Below are 18328 nucleotides of genomic sequence, written 5' to 3'. Positions count from 1 at the left end.
GATCTTGGCAACGAGTTATTGGGAAGAGAAATGGTTGGATTTTATAGAAGTTAGTAGTAGTAATAGGAGAAGTAGAGGACACCACCTTCCTCTCTTTAGACTTTTTTGGGGTGATTTTGACACATGTTAAGTTGTGGTGGTGGGTGGTGTTTTTTAGGTGGGACCTACTTTTTCATATTACTCATCATTTTTTTAAATCAAAGATTTTATTGAATTAATTGATTTTTTAATTAATAGATCAGACCTAGTTTGGCGATTAGTTGTTAGCTATTTTAACTAGCTGTTAGCTGGTAATTGTTTGCGCTGCATTAACTCTTTTGACTAGCTGACTGTTATTTGGTGTGTTGGTGCAAAAGTGTTTGATAAATAATTGTTAGTTATTAATTATTTTAATATATACATAGTCAAAACTCCAGAATTTCTTTCAAAAGGTTCTTCATATAAGTTTTTGAGCCTAAAAAGCTCTTTTAAACAGCTCTTTACTAAACGCCCTTTAATAGCTCTATAACTCTATTTGCTCCGTAATGCTCTTTTAGCCTAATACCACTGGTGATCTGATTTGATTTAGAATACATATTCAAATTCACCTTAAGAAAAACATCAAACAACAACTAGAGTTGCTCATGTGTACATAAGCTAAAGCCAAATTTAATCAGGCTCTTATATTAAGGTGAAAATAAAGAACACTACATGAACTTAGGATAAGAGATCAGATTGAAGCTAAGGTTGATCATATAACTTGTAAGATTTGCTTTTGTATTAATCAAGTTTTACTCATATGGTCTCGAATGTAGGTACTTAATTAAGGCGTTTAATGTTTATGTCCAATAATTCCCTTTATCAATTGAGTTGACTTAATTTTAAATTTAAAACTGGTTAACTGATCATCATTTAATATAGTAAAATATATATAATTAATTTAGTTATGAAGAAATGTTTCAAAAAAGGAATCCCAAGAGTGAGACAAATGAAAATTGAATTGAAGTATTTAGGTTAAAATTGTACAAGTTGACCAATCACACTAAGCTACTTCTTATTACAAATACGGAGTAACTTGCCGTACTTAATATATTTTGATTTTGATTTGTGATGCAAAATAATCGTGAGATAAGAAATTGGTCATTATGATATGCGACAATATAAACCTAAATAATCTTAATCTAAATTATAATAATATAAGCACAATTAATTATTATGTATCCTATGTCTTGCAAGATATGAGAATAATATTTTATACTCCGTTATGGTTTTCATCAATCATTATGTGACCATATATATTACTACCTCCGTTTTTATTTAGTTCACACGTTTTGACTTTAACACTATTCACACACCTCTCTTTGACCGTGTTTTGTGCTTATACGTAAAGAAAAATATAGTCATGTGGGATCTTATTAGATTCCTCACGTTATATATACTTTCAAAATATCAACTTTTCATAATTTTTATTTATCGATAATTAAATATATTAATGATTGAATAAGTGTATTGGCAAACTTAACTAAAGAAACGTGTCAACTAAAAAGAAACGGAGGAAGTATATATATACTAATAAGATATTCCGTGTATCACTCTAAGGCCCTGTTTGATTCACCTTAATTTTGCCGAACTGAAATTATTTTTACTGAACTGAACTTATTTTTACTGAACTGAACTTAATTTTACTGAACTGAAATTATTTTTTACTGAAATTAAGTTATTTTTACTGAACTGAAATTATTTTTACTGATTTTCTATTATAATTCTTCTTTAAGAAAACTGAATTTTACAGAACTGAACTTATTTTTACTGAACTGAAATTATTTTTACTGAGCTGAAATTAATTTTACTGACCTGAACTTATTTTTACTGAACTGAAATTATTTTTACTTAATATTATTTTTTTAAGGTGAAAAGAACAGGGCCTAACTATATCATTATATGTGGTCAATCTGGTCACAAAACCATGTCAAATCGATCTTTTTACACCAAAATAATAAGTACAAGTAAATCTCCTGAAAGTTAATGTATTTGGATATAAATCTCCTGAAAGTTAATGTATTTGGACATACATCAAGCTGCAGATGTATTAAGGTATGGTATGAGACTATGAGTTAGGTAAGGCGACACTTTGCTTGGTTTTAATTTCATGGGGAAATATATCTTAGTACAATAGTTAATTTGACCCAAACATTATATATTAGAAATTTAGAATAATAGTTAATTTGACCTAACCTTTACAAAAGTATATAAAGATTAAAACAAACTAGGAAATTAGAAGTGTTAACAAATATAGCAAAGTCGGCTTCCTCCTTGTTGGTGAAAGTTATACTAGCTAGCTTAGCTTCATATAGAATGAGACATTGAGACTTTTATGTTTCATTCGTGACCAAATTTATGATGAATACTCACAATAAATGGTGAGACAAAGGGTAAAATCTGTTAATTAGCAATTAGTTGCATCAAGAGTACTTTGGAGTCTTGGAGATAGGACCATTGATAACGGAATGTTTTTCGAGTTGGTCTATTATCTATCACCATGGGAGGCAAATCCGGCAAATAACTTTATATTTATGGCTAATAATTACACTCATAATCAACCTAAAATGCCCTAATCTAATGTTTGTTTCCTTCTTTAAAAAAATAATAGCGAAAGGTTGTTATGATATGATGATATTGGAAACATAAGTTCATGCATCGATCTGCTTTCAAAATGCACGTTTTTTTTAATCTAAGATACGTAGTATATACTTCACTGTTGTTTAATTTAATCACAACAAGACGCTATGATTATTGAGGAGGAAATCCAAGTTCATCAGGCTGATAAACTTGTAATGTTTATCAGGGGGTAAATTTGTCTTTTCCAGGGCAAGTTGGGGGTATTAAAGTAAAATAAAACATAGAATTGCATCTGATAACTAGAATGAACTTCAATGGAGGAATTCGAGATTGTTAAGGATGCTTAATTGCTGACAGATTCAACGGAGGAATTTATAGAGTTTTTCGTTTGATTTGGCGGCGAAGCCGCTTATATTTGTCGCCGACATGGTGGTTGACGTCGGTAGAGATGATTCAGACGAAAGAGGAAGAAGATGGTGTTGGTGGTTGTTGTCGGTGGAGGCGAAAGAGGAAGGAGATGGTGTTGGTGTTTGTTGTTGGTGGAGGTGAAAGAGGAAGCTTCAATGGTGCTTTAATGGTAGATATATGGGTAGGAAGAAGATGAAAGTAACCTGTTCTACTTTAGCAAAACGTACAATGCAATAATAAATTAATATAACACAAATACCAAAGCTCTCAATTTACAATATTGCCACCTGATTAACAAAGTTTTGTTAATCAGGCTGATTAACCGGACCAGCCCATTATTGAGTCCATAACACATTTATGGAAGTGAATTAAATTACAGGCTAATATTATTTCAAACACTACTTAAGAAATAAATGTTTACTTTGACATGTATCATGTATGTGTATTTTTCTATTGAGTGTATCGATTATTAATTTCCAACTGATTGTACAGTATTAACCAATAACCATTCTTAGGGCCTGTTCTCATTGACTGAACTCAGCTGAACTGAACTGAACTGAACTGAACTCAGCTGAACTGAACTGAACTCAGCTGAACTGAACTGAACTGAACTGAAATGAATATTTTATAAGAGAAGGAAATTAGGAGCTGAACTGAATTGAGTTGAACTGAAGTGAACTGAACTGAACTGAATTTCAACGTAAGAGAACAGGCCCTTATTGATTTTTTGAAATGCACAACTCAAATTTCCTTAAAAAGTTAATTATAGCTTTAATTTATTTGAAAATTGGTTCTTGGTTCTTGGTTGTTTAATACTTCATACTTTTTTTTACCATTTTTTAAACATGGTCATCTAGGCCTTTTTTATTTATTTTGGCGGTCGATTCAGACAATAATTTAGGCCTTAAACAATTGATTATGAGAAATTAAAGAAATCCCAAAGAAAAAAGAAATCCCAAAGATACCACAACATTATTCTGAGCAGCAGCCATTGACTGTTTACCAATCTTAAATAACAAGTAAACCCTAAAAAATAATTAGATATAAATAAATAAATACTTGTAAAAGTTTGACTGTTAAAAAAAACTTGGATCTTAATGGAATTTCCCACGTGAGTAAACTAGCAGAAAATTATGCGGAGTAATGCTTATGATTATAGGTACGACCAAATTTTGCCGGCGGCCCAGATTAAAATTGATGAGCAATATAAATTAATGAATCATCTATTCTTTCTTATACTTCATACTTTCCTAAGCTAGTTATTCCTTCTAATATACTCCATAACATTCATGAATCATTCTATCAAAGTCATAAGAATAGATTAATATATTCACTCCGGTTTTTATTATATATTTCATGTTTAAATTTTTTTTAAAATTTGATCAAATTGTATTAATTTTGGAGTCAAGAAATAAAAAATATATACGACGTATATTGAAAACCATCCTTTTAAATTTGACGAGGTTTATAAATTATGTTTTGAAATCAACAAAAAATGAATTTAGGAAAATCCCTTGTTGGTTCAGGCGAAAAGTATTTATGGTTCAACCACCATGCTTTGTTGACCTTGCTCGTTCTAAACATAAAAGTTACATCGCTTGATTAGTGATTTACAACATGCTTCACGAACTTTATTTCACAGTTTTAGCTGAAGTCGAGCTAATCCTTTAATATCTGTTTATTTGCAGATCCTCTTTTAAGAGTGATTCTTCTATTCTATGTGGATGATATCATTTTATTCAGTTCTTCATTAGCTACTCCGTATTATTATTAGCTTTTCATATACGTCAATCATTAAATATCTTGTTGCTTAAAATATGCATTAAAACTTAATGAAAACAAACACAAAAAAAAAAAAAAAAAAAAAAAAAAAAAAAAACAAATGAGACTAATGTTAAGAAGCGAATAAAAAACTGAATAATATATATTATTTTACTAGATTAGACTCGTGCGATGCACTAAATAAATATTATTTTACGATTTTTACAATATTATTTAGCTTATTTGTGTTTAATATGTATGTAGTACAAACAATTTAATACATCTAATAAATTGAGAAATTAATAAAGAGTGGAAGCCCCAATTCATATAATCTGTATAAAATATAAGAAAATGAAATAGTCTGACATTCCTTTAATTTTTCCAATCAAAATTGCATAATTAGTCAATTTAAATATAAAAAAGTTAGGAAAATGTATAATTAATTTATCTCTATCAAATTTTTATTTATTTTGAAAAAAAATAATGATGTCATTATTAGTTTTGGCGGGAAAATTTTTTATAAGAGGTTGACATGTGGAAAGTGATGACATCAGTGGTAATTACTTTAGTTAATTTAAGGATTTTTTTCCCCTCCTAATCCTTTTGAAGTTTTTTGACGGGAACATAATCCTTGTATATTGCCCCTATAAAATATCATTATCTAAGTTTAATATAGTGATATAATAAGTAAACAGATTAGATTTCATCACCAGCTTTACGACCATGATATGCACCACTAACTGTGATTGTTGATTAGGTTAATTGGTTGGTTTATTTTTGGATGTTATATTATTCTTCGTATTAATTATCATACATTTCTTTGTGGATAATGATATATACAATATACTTATAATACAAAAATAATAATAATAATAATAATAATAATAATAATAAACAAATAAAAAATACTTATAATACAAGCAAGTACATTAATTGTTGTATATCAAGGGTGTATGAACAATGATCCCTTAATAGAGAATTTGTTATACCGATGTGTATGGAAGGACTCTCTTTTCTTTTTTAGAGGGGAGCGATGATATAATTTTCTATATATCCATACGTTAATACATTAGAAAATTGGTCAAAATCATGTAAATAATGGTGAAGTATTTAAGCTTCAAATTCTTTTTTTTTTTTTTTTTTTTTGACAAATAAGCTTCAAATTCTCTTGTCAAAAAACTTGTCAATTTCTGTTCCAAGAATTATTATATGGGCGCCATAAATATATTTGTTCTTTTATAATTTTAGAAGATTTAGACATCATATATACATATAAAAATCTTAGCTCTTCTTTTATTTTATTTTTTGACGGGCATCTTTGCTCTTCTCACTTGTGCATCTCAATGCATTCAATTTATCCGGGCAAATTTAATATACTACCTCCGCTTCATTTTACTTGCAACAATTTCCATTTTGGGGTGGTTCATATTACTTGCAACAAAATTTTTATTTTCCTTATTTAGTAACTTTTGGGCTGTAAAATGACATATATGCCCTTACTTTTTTTTTTCTTAAACACCCTTATTAAATTACAAATCTGATTTTATTAAATTAAACCCCAACCTTAAAAAAAAAAAAATTATTTAACTCTCATCCCATTTAATATTCTCTCTCCTCCTCCAACCCCATTTTCATGGTGGCTTCATGGTGTTAAGAGCGGCGGGGGGTTGCAGAACGGCGCCGTCGTGGGTTTGATTTGGGTCGGATTTCGCGGTGTCAGATCGTGGGGTTTCGCGTGGGTTAGTTTCGTGGGTTTGGTTTCGTGGGTTTGCTGGGTTGGTGAATCGGCAGTGCTTGGTTCGTGGTTGCAGATCGGCGGCTGGGGGTTGCAGAACGGCGGCGACTTGGGTTTGATTCGTGGGTCGGGTTTCAGATCGGCGGGTTTCGTGGGTTGATTTCGTGGGTATGGTTTCATTGGTCAGGTGGGTGGTTTGGTTTCGTGGGTATGGTTTCATTGGTTTGGTGGGTTGATGGATCGGCAGTGCTGGGTGCGTGGGGTGGTGGTGGCGAGTCGCCTGGTTCGTGGGGTGGTTGGGTTCTTGGGGTGCTGGGGTTCGTGGGTTGCTGGGTACTGCTTGGGTTCGTGGGTTGGTGGTGGTGCATCGGCGGTTTTCTGGGTGCGTGGGGGTGGTGGTGGTGCATCGGCGGTTTTCTGGGCGTGAGGTGGTGGTGCGTCGACGGTGCTGGGTGGTGGTGGGTGGTTTGGGTGTTGCTTGGTGGTATTGGAGGTGGTGGGCTATTTAATTTAATTAAGGTTGTATTATTTTTTTTCTTTTTTTTTGTGGGTTGGATTAATAGTTAAGCATATAACCTTATTATTCCATAATCATGTTTTCAATCTTTTGCCTTGGTTTCCGAAAACTTGTACTTTGTTGCGACTAAAATGAACCGGAGGTAGTAATAAAAATCTCTACAATGAAATAGATTAATTATTTCCCTAAATAAACTTATTAAAAATAAATAAATAAATTGCTACTCGTAGTTTCCATTCTTAACCAATGATTAAAAATTCAAAGAAAACGCCAAAATACATGACTTTCATATCACTTAATGATAAAAGTGCAATGAGAAATCTAAAAGTTTGACACTTGTAATATTGTAAGATTTGTAACTTTAACTACAAGTAAATACAAATATACGACTATGCACATTTCTAATCTAATTTATTATTAAATGGTTGTAATTTTTTAGATTAAAATCAAAGAATATAATCTAATACCCGTGTGAATTGACTATAAAGTCTATAATATATTAATGATATATCGTTAGCCATATAAGCCAAAATCAAAACATTATGCGATGTATGCTAGCAAACAATAGCCATCACCTCATTTCAATTCATTGACCAAATTTATGCAAAAATATAATATTCATGTAAGATTTTCACTTTATAATAATTAAAGATGTGAAGTTAATTAAATGTTTTAAAAAAAGATGGTTTAGGATAAGATCAAAAAAATTCATGCGCATAAAGCTACATACTCTCACTCTCGGTCCGCTTCTTCTCATATAATTGCGGTGATTAGGGGTTAATTAACCTCAACCTAGCTTATACTTGTAACAACTCTTTAATTATAATATACGATTAATCGTTTGATAGGTTTTTTGTTGAGCAGGTTTAAATGGGTTAGTTTTCTCAACGCTATACAACAAATTAAGTTGACTTGAACGCGTATATTTGATCAAAGTCGCGTAGCTTAGATCATATTGTGATATTTAATGTTAAAGTGGAGAAATATGGGAGAAAACGGCTTAGCCTCGTGTATTCCATTAATCACAAATATATATCAAATACAATTGGAATACCTAACTTACCTAAAACTCCTAATAAGATAGACTTGCCAAATATACAATATTAACATAAATATAACAAAATAAAATAAAAACGCCCAGCAGTACACTCGAAGGAATGCACCACAAAACTGATCAGAATTGGGGAAAGAAACCCTAATTCCGAAAAATAAAAAAAATGTAATCTTTGTAAAATTGTAACGAAAAATTGAAGCCTAATCTCACAAACAAATCAATTTGCGGAAGTAATTCAAACAAACAAACCAAGGATCGAAAAATTCTCTAAAAATTAGAGAGGCTGTGATACCATGTTAAAGTGGAGAAATATGGGAGAAAACGGCTTAGCCTCGTGTATTCCATTAATCACAAATATATACCAAATATAATTGGAATACCTAACTTGCCTAAAACTCCAAATACGATAGACTTACCAAATATACAATATTAACATAAATATAACAAAACAAACCAAACTCTAATATTTAAACTTTCAATTGAGAGAGTATTATTACTAACACGTCTTTACAAATTTTAAGAGTCGCGTTATCACTATGACAACCACTTAGAGGATTGTTTTTACAAATTATTACTTTATCATATTGATTAGGACATATTGAAGTAGAAAAAAAATCCTGTAACACATGTCAAAAGTACTTCAAAGTTCATTGACAAAATGAATAAATGATGGTAGATAAAAGAGCACATCAAAAATAGATACATGGGAATATGGTATAAGTAAGAAAATGAAAATCTATCGTTGATATTATTACAACCAAGAAATATTATACCGACAGATACCTACTTTAGTTGAGCTTATTCTCACATGTTTGTAGGCTGAGAAAATAAATTATTTGAATTTTTATTTTATTTTTTGTTTAAATTATTCTTGTAGTTGTAAATTAAATTATATTCCGCCGTCTATAATTATCGTGGCTTTATTTTCTTTTTGGTACTTAATGCTCATCAACTTTGAATGTAAATTTATACTAATATATAAGAAAATAACAAAGTTTATTAATTATGTGAAATCTTTTTCGATATCTATAATCATAAATTTTTAAAATATTAATTAATTACAGATCGATAATAATGGAGAAATAATTAAACATCAATTTAAAGACTTTTAAAATAATCAATAAGGGATCACGGGAGTATTTCAAACTTTGTATTATTCATTTTATTAGATTATGAACGAGTGTTCCATTTTTTTATAAATTTTGACAATCTAGAAGCTAATCTAATACCTTTTTTTAACTTTGTCTCATGTGATTTTTCGGGTTAGAGTGCTTCTTCACTCCCCCTCACATGGACCAACTTAAGGAGCTATATCGTGGGCCTGGTCTGATACCATGTCAAATACGGGTCTAAGCCGCATCCGCAAACCAAGAAAGAGAGTCCACTTCATTAATTTAAGGAGGTTCCTTCCCAAAACCATATGGCAGCTAATCCAATACCTCATCGTTTATAGTTACTAGTAATTAACTAGTATTACTATATCACTAAGTATATGTTAATCATTGTACGTGTTGTCACGTGTTCATTGATAGTCAAGCCGTCAAGCCACTTTTACTAAATATGAATAAATTGACCAAAAGTAAGTTTCCACGAAGAATAGTTCGTCACACAACTAGGCATACATAATAAATAAAATGATTGATTTGGTCCAAAGCAATTTTGTTTTTATTCCAATTCAAAGTCATAACTTAATGATATATAGAAGATAGGCCTCGATTTTTGTTCTTTATTATGATGGATACTCGGCTTAAATGATTTATGTTATGTCAATTTTTTTATATAAAATGGAGAAGAAAAAAAATGAAGTAGAACGTTATTCGCTAGGGCCAAGTTTTATAAGTTTATCATGCTCGAAAGATCATATAGCTCATCACTTTGCTATTTTAGCGGAATTTGGTTTGATTTGTTATAATTATTTTTTTCAATTTTCATGTCATAAATTAAATTGAACGATAAATTTTATATGGAGTAGAATACTTCTATAGTTGTAGATTGTAAAATCTTTACACAATGTGTAGATAGCATGAAGGTTCAAGAGATTCTTACCAACAACGAAAATTTTCAATAAAAGACTACCTTGGATTAATGGCTCTGAGAGCCTTAATTGCATTCCTCTTGAGATACTTTTCTTATGAGTTGTTTATAACAACTTGTACCCTCTTTTTTAATTATAGGTTGTAACTTGTTAATGATACTTTGACCATCTTTTGATGGTATTCAGTGTTTTATAGTATGGATCTACTTAAATTTGGTTGCTAATAACTAACTATTCATTTTCTATCATTTTATTTATTACGAGTAGTTTGATAATGTCTTACAAAGACTCATTATGATTTGACAAATTGTTGTTGATAAATGGCGTAGATATGTTGAATTCATTTTGCTATGGAAGTACATTAAATAACACATACAACATCCGTCCAATAATAAGACAGAAGTATTATGTAACTTCAATCTCTTACTCTCAAGTCCACGAATTTGTTGGAGTAGTGCTAAACCTAGAGAACAACTCAACCACAACGTTTTAGTATCTCGGATGGGCCAAATCTCGAATTCAAAGCAATATATATTTTCTTCTCCGAATACCAAATCATTCTCACCTCTTTTGTCACTTTCACTCCAATATTTTTCGATTTAACCTTGAACCCCATAAGTTCAAGAATAGTTAATGGCAAGAATAACTAGTTATGTTTAGTCTTGTCATGATTGTGCCAAATGAATATATGGATTGTCGAATCAAATCTAGCAACAACCATGAACCATGTGCTTTTGAATCTTTGCTTCCCCCAATTGCATGGACCACTCTTTATAAAATTACCCCAAAGTTGCACAATGTAAGGTTGAATTCAACGAATATTAGAAAAAGGTATTTACTTTAATAGGAAGGTTCTCATAATCAAATTATCTTACTCAAAATGTAATGTTCTTCCGGTTCGATCAAGTTCAAAACCCAAAATTTAACAAGTTATTCCCGGTTCGATTGTTCGAATAAATCAGGTTTCAAGGTCACAATTTTGTTCATAACTTGTTTTCGGGTCAGGTGATTTGATATAGATCCAAATGTTATTTCCTTAGAAAAGAAAGCAGTCACTTACCAAGTATACCCGATCAACATTTTACAGAAATTGTCGAATTTGGTATCATAATACTCGTATAAAGATGCAAATTCCAATTTTGACAATTACACTTTCTCAAGGAAAATTTCATACAAGTATTTAAGTATACAATCCTTACAAACAATTCTACATTAGAATATTTTTCGTGTACAGATACTGCAAAACTTGGTACAAATTAACTGATTTACAAGGGAAAAAAAATTGAAGCAGATACTCGTAAAAGCTGTAATCACTCATCAGCCATTTTTTTGCCTCTTCCATTTGTATGCTGCCTCCAAGATCTTCAAATTGGTAGTTTGTGTCTCTTCGGGGAACATATAGTCGACGTAATCCTCGAATCTGTTAAATTTACAGAGTATGAGATAATGTCACACCAGAAGGTCCAATTTCAAAATAACACATGAACAAATTGTAGACAAACACAAGACTAGATACAATGAATTCATATGCCCTAAATCGGGTCAATATGATTTCAGAATAGAACACAAATGAAATGCAAACAAGTGATGGCAAAGACTTTCACATACCCGGCTGGACCATCCTCTGTCATTAGAGGTCGTCGCCTCTTGAGTTTCTTCGGCATTTTAGCTTGAATTGAACCAACATCGCCAAGCACGCCGAAATCTTTCTCCATCTTCAGCCACTCATCCAAGAGCATAGCTCTCTCCTCTTTCAGCTCAGGAGCAGAAACTCTAAAATGATTTAGGGCTTTTTCAAATACCCCTGAAGAATGAAATAAATAAGTTAAGCACTTCGGCTCAGCTGTACAAGGCTACAAATGCAGAATCTTCTGATGAAAAAAAGGGGTTTAGGCAGTTTAATATTTGTAATGCAGTTGCAGAAAAATAAAGTACAAAGTTGAATTTGCTAGCATATCATAGCATAGACCCCAAAGTTCATGACAGGATGCAATGTGAATATGAACTTCCGTAATCATTACCATAACCTAAGAACACCCCAATGCCTCACACCAAAAATACCTCTAAGAAGGCTCCAATATGACAGGTAAAGATGAAATTCACTTACTGCTCATGTTTCAGCATTACAAGAAGATTGTAAAATTAAAATAATACAAGAAAAGTCCATTCACTTAACTCTAAGTTGGTGGCTACAAAAATCAATTAACACCTAAAGAAAGAGATCAATACTCAGAGAAGACATAAAATGGAGGCATCCACATTGGTGTCACTGCCATTTTAATGTTTTTGAACGTGAGATTTTAAAATCATACGAAATGGTAATATAATTAACTTGATATTAGTCATCCGTGTACCAATCACACTAATTTTGATAACTGACAATAAAAAAATAAACCAAAAAAAAAAGGCTTTCTCAAGCTTAAACTAATTTTTAATTTTCAAATAAAACTGAAAGCACAAAAAAGTTGCAACAATAACGAACAGACAATATTTAGATACTGGTTAGGCAAATCACACAAATCTAACTGGTTTATATCTAATGTGTCAGGTATAGCAGGTATAGTATCTCCTTGAAAAACAAAGCAAAGAAATTCAACATTAAGAGGACAAGATGCTTACGTCTAGCACGTTGTACACACAATCTCTTCTTTTCAAGTAGAAGTTCTTGGGGCTCATCCTCTGGCACGTTTGAGGCCTCATTTTCCTCTGCAGCAGAAGCTTCAAACTTGGCATAGCTGATCCACACCTTCAAATGCTTTGTTCTGTCAAGCAATCTCTCATACAATGCTCTCGTATTTTCAAATTCGCCCTCTGCTATCTCAAAATCAATGTATGCCTGTCAAAAGCAAAGTGTTTATAAATTGATATATGTATTAACACGAAGTTTTTTTTAAACAAAGATATGCATGCCTCAGAACGTCCAACATGATCCAATCAACACAGCAAGACTCAAAAGTCAAAAATAGGTTAATTTTTTCTTAAGACCAAAAACATAACTCAAATGATCTTGAATGCAGAAGCAAGATAAAAGACCCATAAATCAAATACTTATAGATAAGAAGAGACCAAACCTTAGTCCAAACAACATAATTATCTGGGGCACGTCAGAAAGTGGATTGAAACAGTAAGAGTCTATAAGAGAGGTTGAATCTAATTCTATCAGAATCTTTTTGGATAAAAGAATCAATTTTGTTATACAGAAAGACAGCACAGATGAGACCAGGCTAAAAGAGTCATCAGACTATCAAAGGAGGAATCTCAGACACAAGCAAGCAACTTTATAGCAATTGCAAAGCTAGAACACTAAATCCATATCATAAACTTTAACCAGTACTTTTTTTTTCCCAATGTTAAAAGAAAACAACATCCAAAAGGAAGATCATGGTTAATTACCTTCCACAACAGTTCCGGCATATCCAATGCAGGTTGAGCTATGGCAAGCTCATAGATAGCCCTAGCTCGTTCTATTTCGCACAAAGAACGCTCCAACTCAGCATACTTGGTCCATGCATAGCAATTCTCTGGTGACCACTCCAAATATTTTTCATATAGCTTCCTACACCTATCTATGTTTCCCAATTGTAACTCTATTTCAATGTATTTTTTGAAAATCTGTCAGGGAAAAACACAGTTGTTAGAGCATGAACACATATATTTGACAGCTGTGCAAATGAAGTTCCACACATGATGCTACCTTATCCTTTGGCGCCCTCCCAATGGCATTGCCCAATATCTGGCGAGCTCCATTGAGATTCAATTGTCGTAACTCAAACTGAGCAGCCAAAAGCCAAATCTTTGCAAAGGAGAATTTGTCGTGAGGGATCAACTTAAGGCACTCCCTGAATGAAGCAAGGGCAACAGTTAGTACCCACAAGACACAAAACTAAATAAAAAATTGGAAACCAAATATATCCAGAATAATGTGCTTAGAGAGCAACTTTGGAGGGTGATGGGTCAAAAACAATTTTCCTTCAGTCAGCCCAGCCCAGCCCAGCCCAGCCCCAGCTCAGTCAATCAGAACAGGCCCTTAGTACCCACAAGACACAAAACTAAATGAAAACTAGGAAACACTATATATATATATATATATATATATATATATATATATATATATATATATATATATATTTATCCAGAATAATGTGCTTTAGAGAGCAACTTTGGAGGGTGATGGGTTAAAAATAATTTACCTCCACATATAATGAAAGGCAAATCAAGCAGGGATTTTGTAAGAGTAGTTTTAATCCAAAAGGTCAGCATAAGGCCATAAGAATGCTAAACTTTATAAGAATGCAAGCTTTCATCCAAAAAGTCAGCATAAAGCCATAATAATTTAATTTATGTAGCCTATAAAGCTGCTGATGGGCAAATTCATATGGTAGCCATTTATCAGTATATTAGAGGAAGTGCTGATACTCATAGGGAAGTGTTCGGGTTATTGTAATTGTCTGGTTCACTGCTAAAGAAAATCTCCTTACAGGAGGTGTTTAGTTGCAAGGGGTAATATCTAGGAGCACACATCAAAAGGAAAGCCCTGAAAATGTTGACCAATAATTTTTCAGATGTTTCAATCTTCTTAGTGGTCTTACATTATACACTGCCACGCTTTAAAGGAAACAATTACCTAGTTGAACTGATGCTACAATCTATGAAACCTGGCAGGAGAGATACTAAATGCTAGAGAAATTTACAAAGGATCAAATTGCGAAATTAGTCAAGAGAGAAATTTACAAAGGATCAAATTGCGAAATTAGTCAAACTAGTGCCTCAATGAGTGAATGTGTACCTAATTTGAGGATGATTGAGCAATAGGATACAAGTATCTTCTTCTTTTTTAGGCTTTAGATGTCTTTTTCTGAGCTATTATCTTATCAGTTTCAGTTCCAGGTTATGTTACTTCTCTTTTGGACCTTTCCCCCTGGAGTACAGGGAAGTGTTCTTGCACTGTGCTGCTTTTGCACTTTACAGAGTAGTGTCTATTATACAGATATGTTTTGTTTTTATTTTAAAGGCTAACAGTCATACTTTGGGGCAAATAAAATTTATAAACATTATTATTTACCATTCCCTTAAAAACTCTATGACATTACCACATCTAGAGCAGAATTTGTGGCACACTGGCATTACAATAGCATCAGGTAGCCAGTGGGCACTAAGAATATATACTTAGTTTCTAGGATGAACTGATGTAGGTATGACATTTTACGCCCCAAGATGACAGCCTGACACCTAGAGTTCAAGAGATAATTTATTCCTACACAGAAGGTATCAAACATGCATGCCAATATGTGGCACCGAAAAAAGACTTTATGAAGCAAAATATTATAAGACTAGACAAGCATCCTACACTATTCTTACTTGACTACATACTGCCAACACATCTTCATCTAAGCACATATGTGGGTCAATTCTTCTTTGTGAAAGAGAGGGGATGACTGGCATCTTCAACCTAATAAGTCTAAGCATTATTTGCACTAGACATGTCATGAAAGATAACCTTCATTCATATACATACATGAAAAGTGCATGCACCTCTAACATTTTTCCAACAGAAGGTAAAAGACATCAGTGTCAATTGTAGTAGTCTAAAATATTACCTGTATACTTCTCTTGTTCGCTCCATATCTTGTGCGTCAAGTTCTTCATATAAAGCATAATTGATCCTAGAAAGTAAACATAAGATGCTCAGTATTCACTACTCTCAAACAAAAACAAATAAACTTCAGAATTTATTATCAATAAAACCTACCACAGGTAAATGTAACGCTGCCAATAGCGTTTCTCCTCAGCTGGAGGAACATTGCCTATAGCCCTCTCATAAACTTCTCTAACTCTGTCTGTGACACCTACACTTTCCTCCAACCGAATATAATCAAACCAAGTGTCATAATTAAAAGAACTCTTTCTAACTTCTTCTTCATATTGAAATCTCCTTTTCCCAACAATTGCATCATCAATACCTCCCTTATCTCCATGCTGCTTCTCGAATGCAACAAACTTCTTATACACCTCCTCTGCTCGTCCCTTAGGTATATGGTCAAGTGCAAATTTATAAATACATCTAGCACGTTCTGTCTCCTTGCACCTTTCTTCAAACTCCGCAAAAGCCACAAACAGCACCTCTGCTTCTTCATCATCTGCCAACTTGTCAACCGCTCTCTCATAGACATTCCTAGCTCGAGCAATTTCCCCATTCTTCATTTCAAACTTAGCATAACGGATCCATGCATCAACCTTAGGATGACACTGCAAAAACTTCTCATAAATACCCCTAGCGCGATCAATCTCATTATAACGCAACTCAAACTTAATGTAAGAACGCCATCCTTGCTGATCAGGCTGCCACATCATCCATCTCTCAAAAACCTGCCTAGCACCAGCCACATTCCCAAGCATCTCCTCCATATGGATATACTTATACCACAGTTGATCCACTCTCGGGAGCAAAGAAACAGCACGATCCCACACATTCCGAGCATGGTTTATAAACTTATTCTTCATCTCCATATCCGCATACTTCAACCACAATGTATGATTCCGATAATCAACCTCCAAAGCACGCTCCCAAACAGAACGAGCACGTTTAAAATCCTTCTGTGACTCCTCCCACTTAGCATACTTAACCCACACACTAACATTCCACCTTACCCTACGGATTAAATCCTCAAACTCCTTTCTTTTACGAAGGCGGTAATCCGCAAGCTCAGTCGAATCAGTAATCTTTTGCTTGGGTGGACGGATTTCCGATTCTTGCCGTTCACGAGCTTCACGCAGAATTTGCTCAGCAGTGATCTGAACAGGAGCAGGAGTCTTGTTCTTGACCCGGGTCGACCGAGGAAGCTTAACTTCCGTTTCCTTCTTTGTTAGGAACCCCAACGAGGGGTCCGACTCCTTGTACGAACCCATAGTATCCGGTTAATTCGCGACCTTCGGCTCACAACATAAATACAATCCTGCATAACGCGGATATGAACAATAACATAAACCCAACATTGTATCAGATGCGATATCAAACAAATCATCAAATACAGTTCAATTACAACAATAAAATTGATTGAATTATCAGGGATTATGAAATTTAAAGCAATACAATCGCTGAATATGACCTATCATATAATGTTAGTAATAATTTTGAAACCCTAAACTTACTACACTGACGATTCAAATAAATTAAATTATAATAAATAAAAACCCTAGATTGTGAAATTGAGATGATGATTAGAAATAGAAATAGAAACAGCAAATTGAATTACCTCAGAATCTGCTTTAATGGAGGATACGAGTATCAGAAGTTGCTTCAATGGAGAACGATGAGTGCGCTTCAATGGGGAGAGAGAGAAAGAGGAGGTAATCCGATTTTTTATTTACGGAGTATTTATTTATTTTTTGATATTCGAAATTAGAGTTGAGCTGTTAAATGGGTTGGAGCCACATTGAAAAAACCCTAACCCGCTGCAGCTATGAATGGGTCGGGCGTCTAATAAATAAATGGAACGAGTCTTTATAGGGTAGTCCAATACGAAGTAAGATTAAAAGGGCAATGTTGAGTAGGAGTGTAGGATTATCAAACGACTCCATAATGCATTCTCGTATTCAAACGACTCCATTTGCATCCTTGTATTAAATTGGATTTGACTCCTTTTAATATCTTTGATTTATTATATGCTGGGCGATTTCAAAATTAAGAATTGTTTTTTTGGTAATTAAATACAAGTATGAGAATTGACAACTTTTGATTTAAGGGTTTTAAGTAGTAATTCTTCTCCAAATTCTTTATTTCCTCAAAAAAAAAAAAAAAAAAAAAAAAAAAAAAAAAAAACCTTTGTTTCTCTCCATAATTGGTTCATTAATTTGGGGATAAAGAAACTCAAAGAGTCACATATCGGTACATCTATAGAATTTGTTATATACATCTAGGTGTACCGTAGATAGAAAATGAATGTAATTTTATCGAATTCTTTTTTTACCTATACTTTACTTGGGTGGTGTAGGTTTCGATCATGTATTTTCTATAATTTCTCTTGACAATTCTCAATTCATTCATTTTCTATAATTCTCTTGTTGATTTCTTTCAACCCTCAATATAAAAGCCTTAAGGTTGTAGGTTTCTACTTTAGTGATTCACTTTCGGAGTTTTAGGTGCTATCTACTATGATTTGATTTCAGGTACTTATTGTAGTTCTTAGGTAGGTGCGTTTAATATTAGTTGGGTAAGGTTTA

At 32.9% G+C, this 18328-nt stretch overlaps 1 protein-coding gene across 1 annotated transcript; it reads right to left on the bottom strand.

Annotated features, from left to right (window-relative positions):
• Positions 1-11187: 11187 nt before the first annotated feature.
• Positions 11188-17504, bottom strand: LOC145610353 (uncharacterized). Its single transcript, XM_081665691.1, has 8 exons — positions 17362-17504; positions 15858-17061; positions 15706-15771; positions 13803-13947; positions 13502-13720; positions 12728-12944; positions 11717-11912; positions 11188-11528 (listed from the first exon to the last, which is right to left on the bottom strand). Exons 2-8 carry the CDS (start codon positions 17012-17014, stop codon positions 11426-11428), a joined length of 2103 nt encoding a protein of 700 aa, XP_081521817.1. The 5' UTR covers positions 17015-17061; positions 17362-17504; the 3' UTR covers positions 11188-11425.
• Positions 17505-18328: the final 824 nt, after the last annotated feature.

This window comes from Chenopodium album, chromosome 24 (genome assembly GCF_948465745.1).
Source record: "Chenopodium album chromosome 24, dcCheAlbu1.1, whole genome shotgun sequence".
NCBI lineage: Eukaryota > Viridiplantae > Streptophyta > Magnoliopsida > Caryophyllales > Amaranthaceae > Chenopodium > Chenopodium album.
This window is presented reverse-complemented; position numbering and strand designations above follow the sequence as displayed.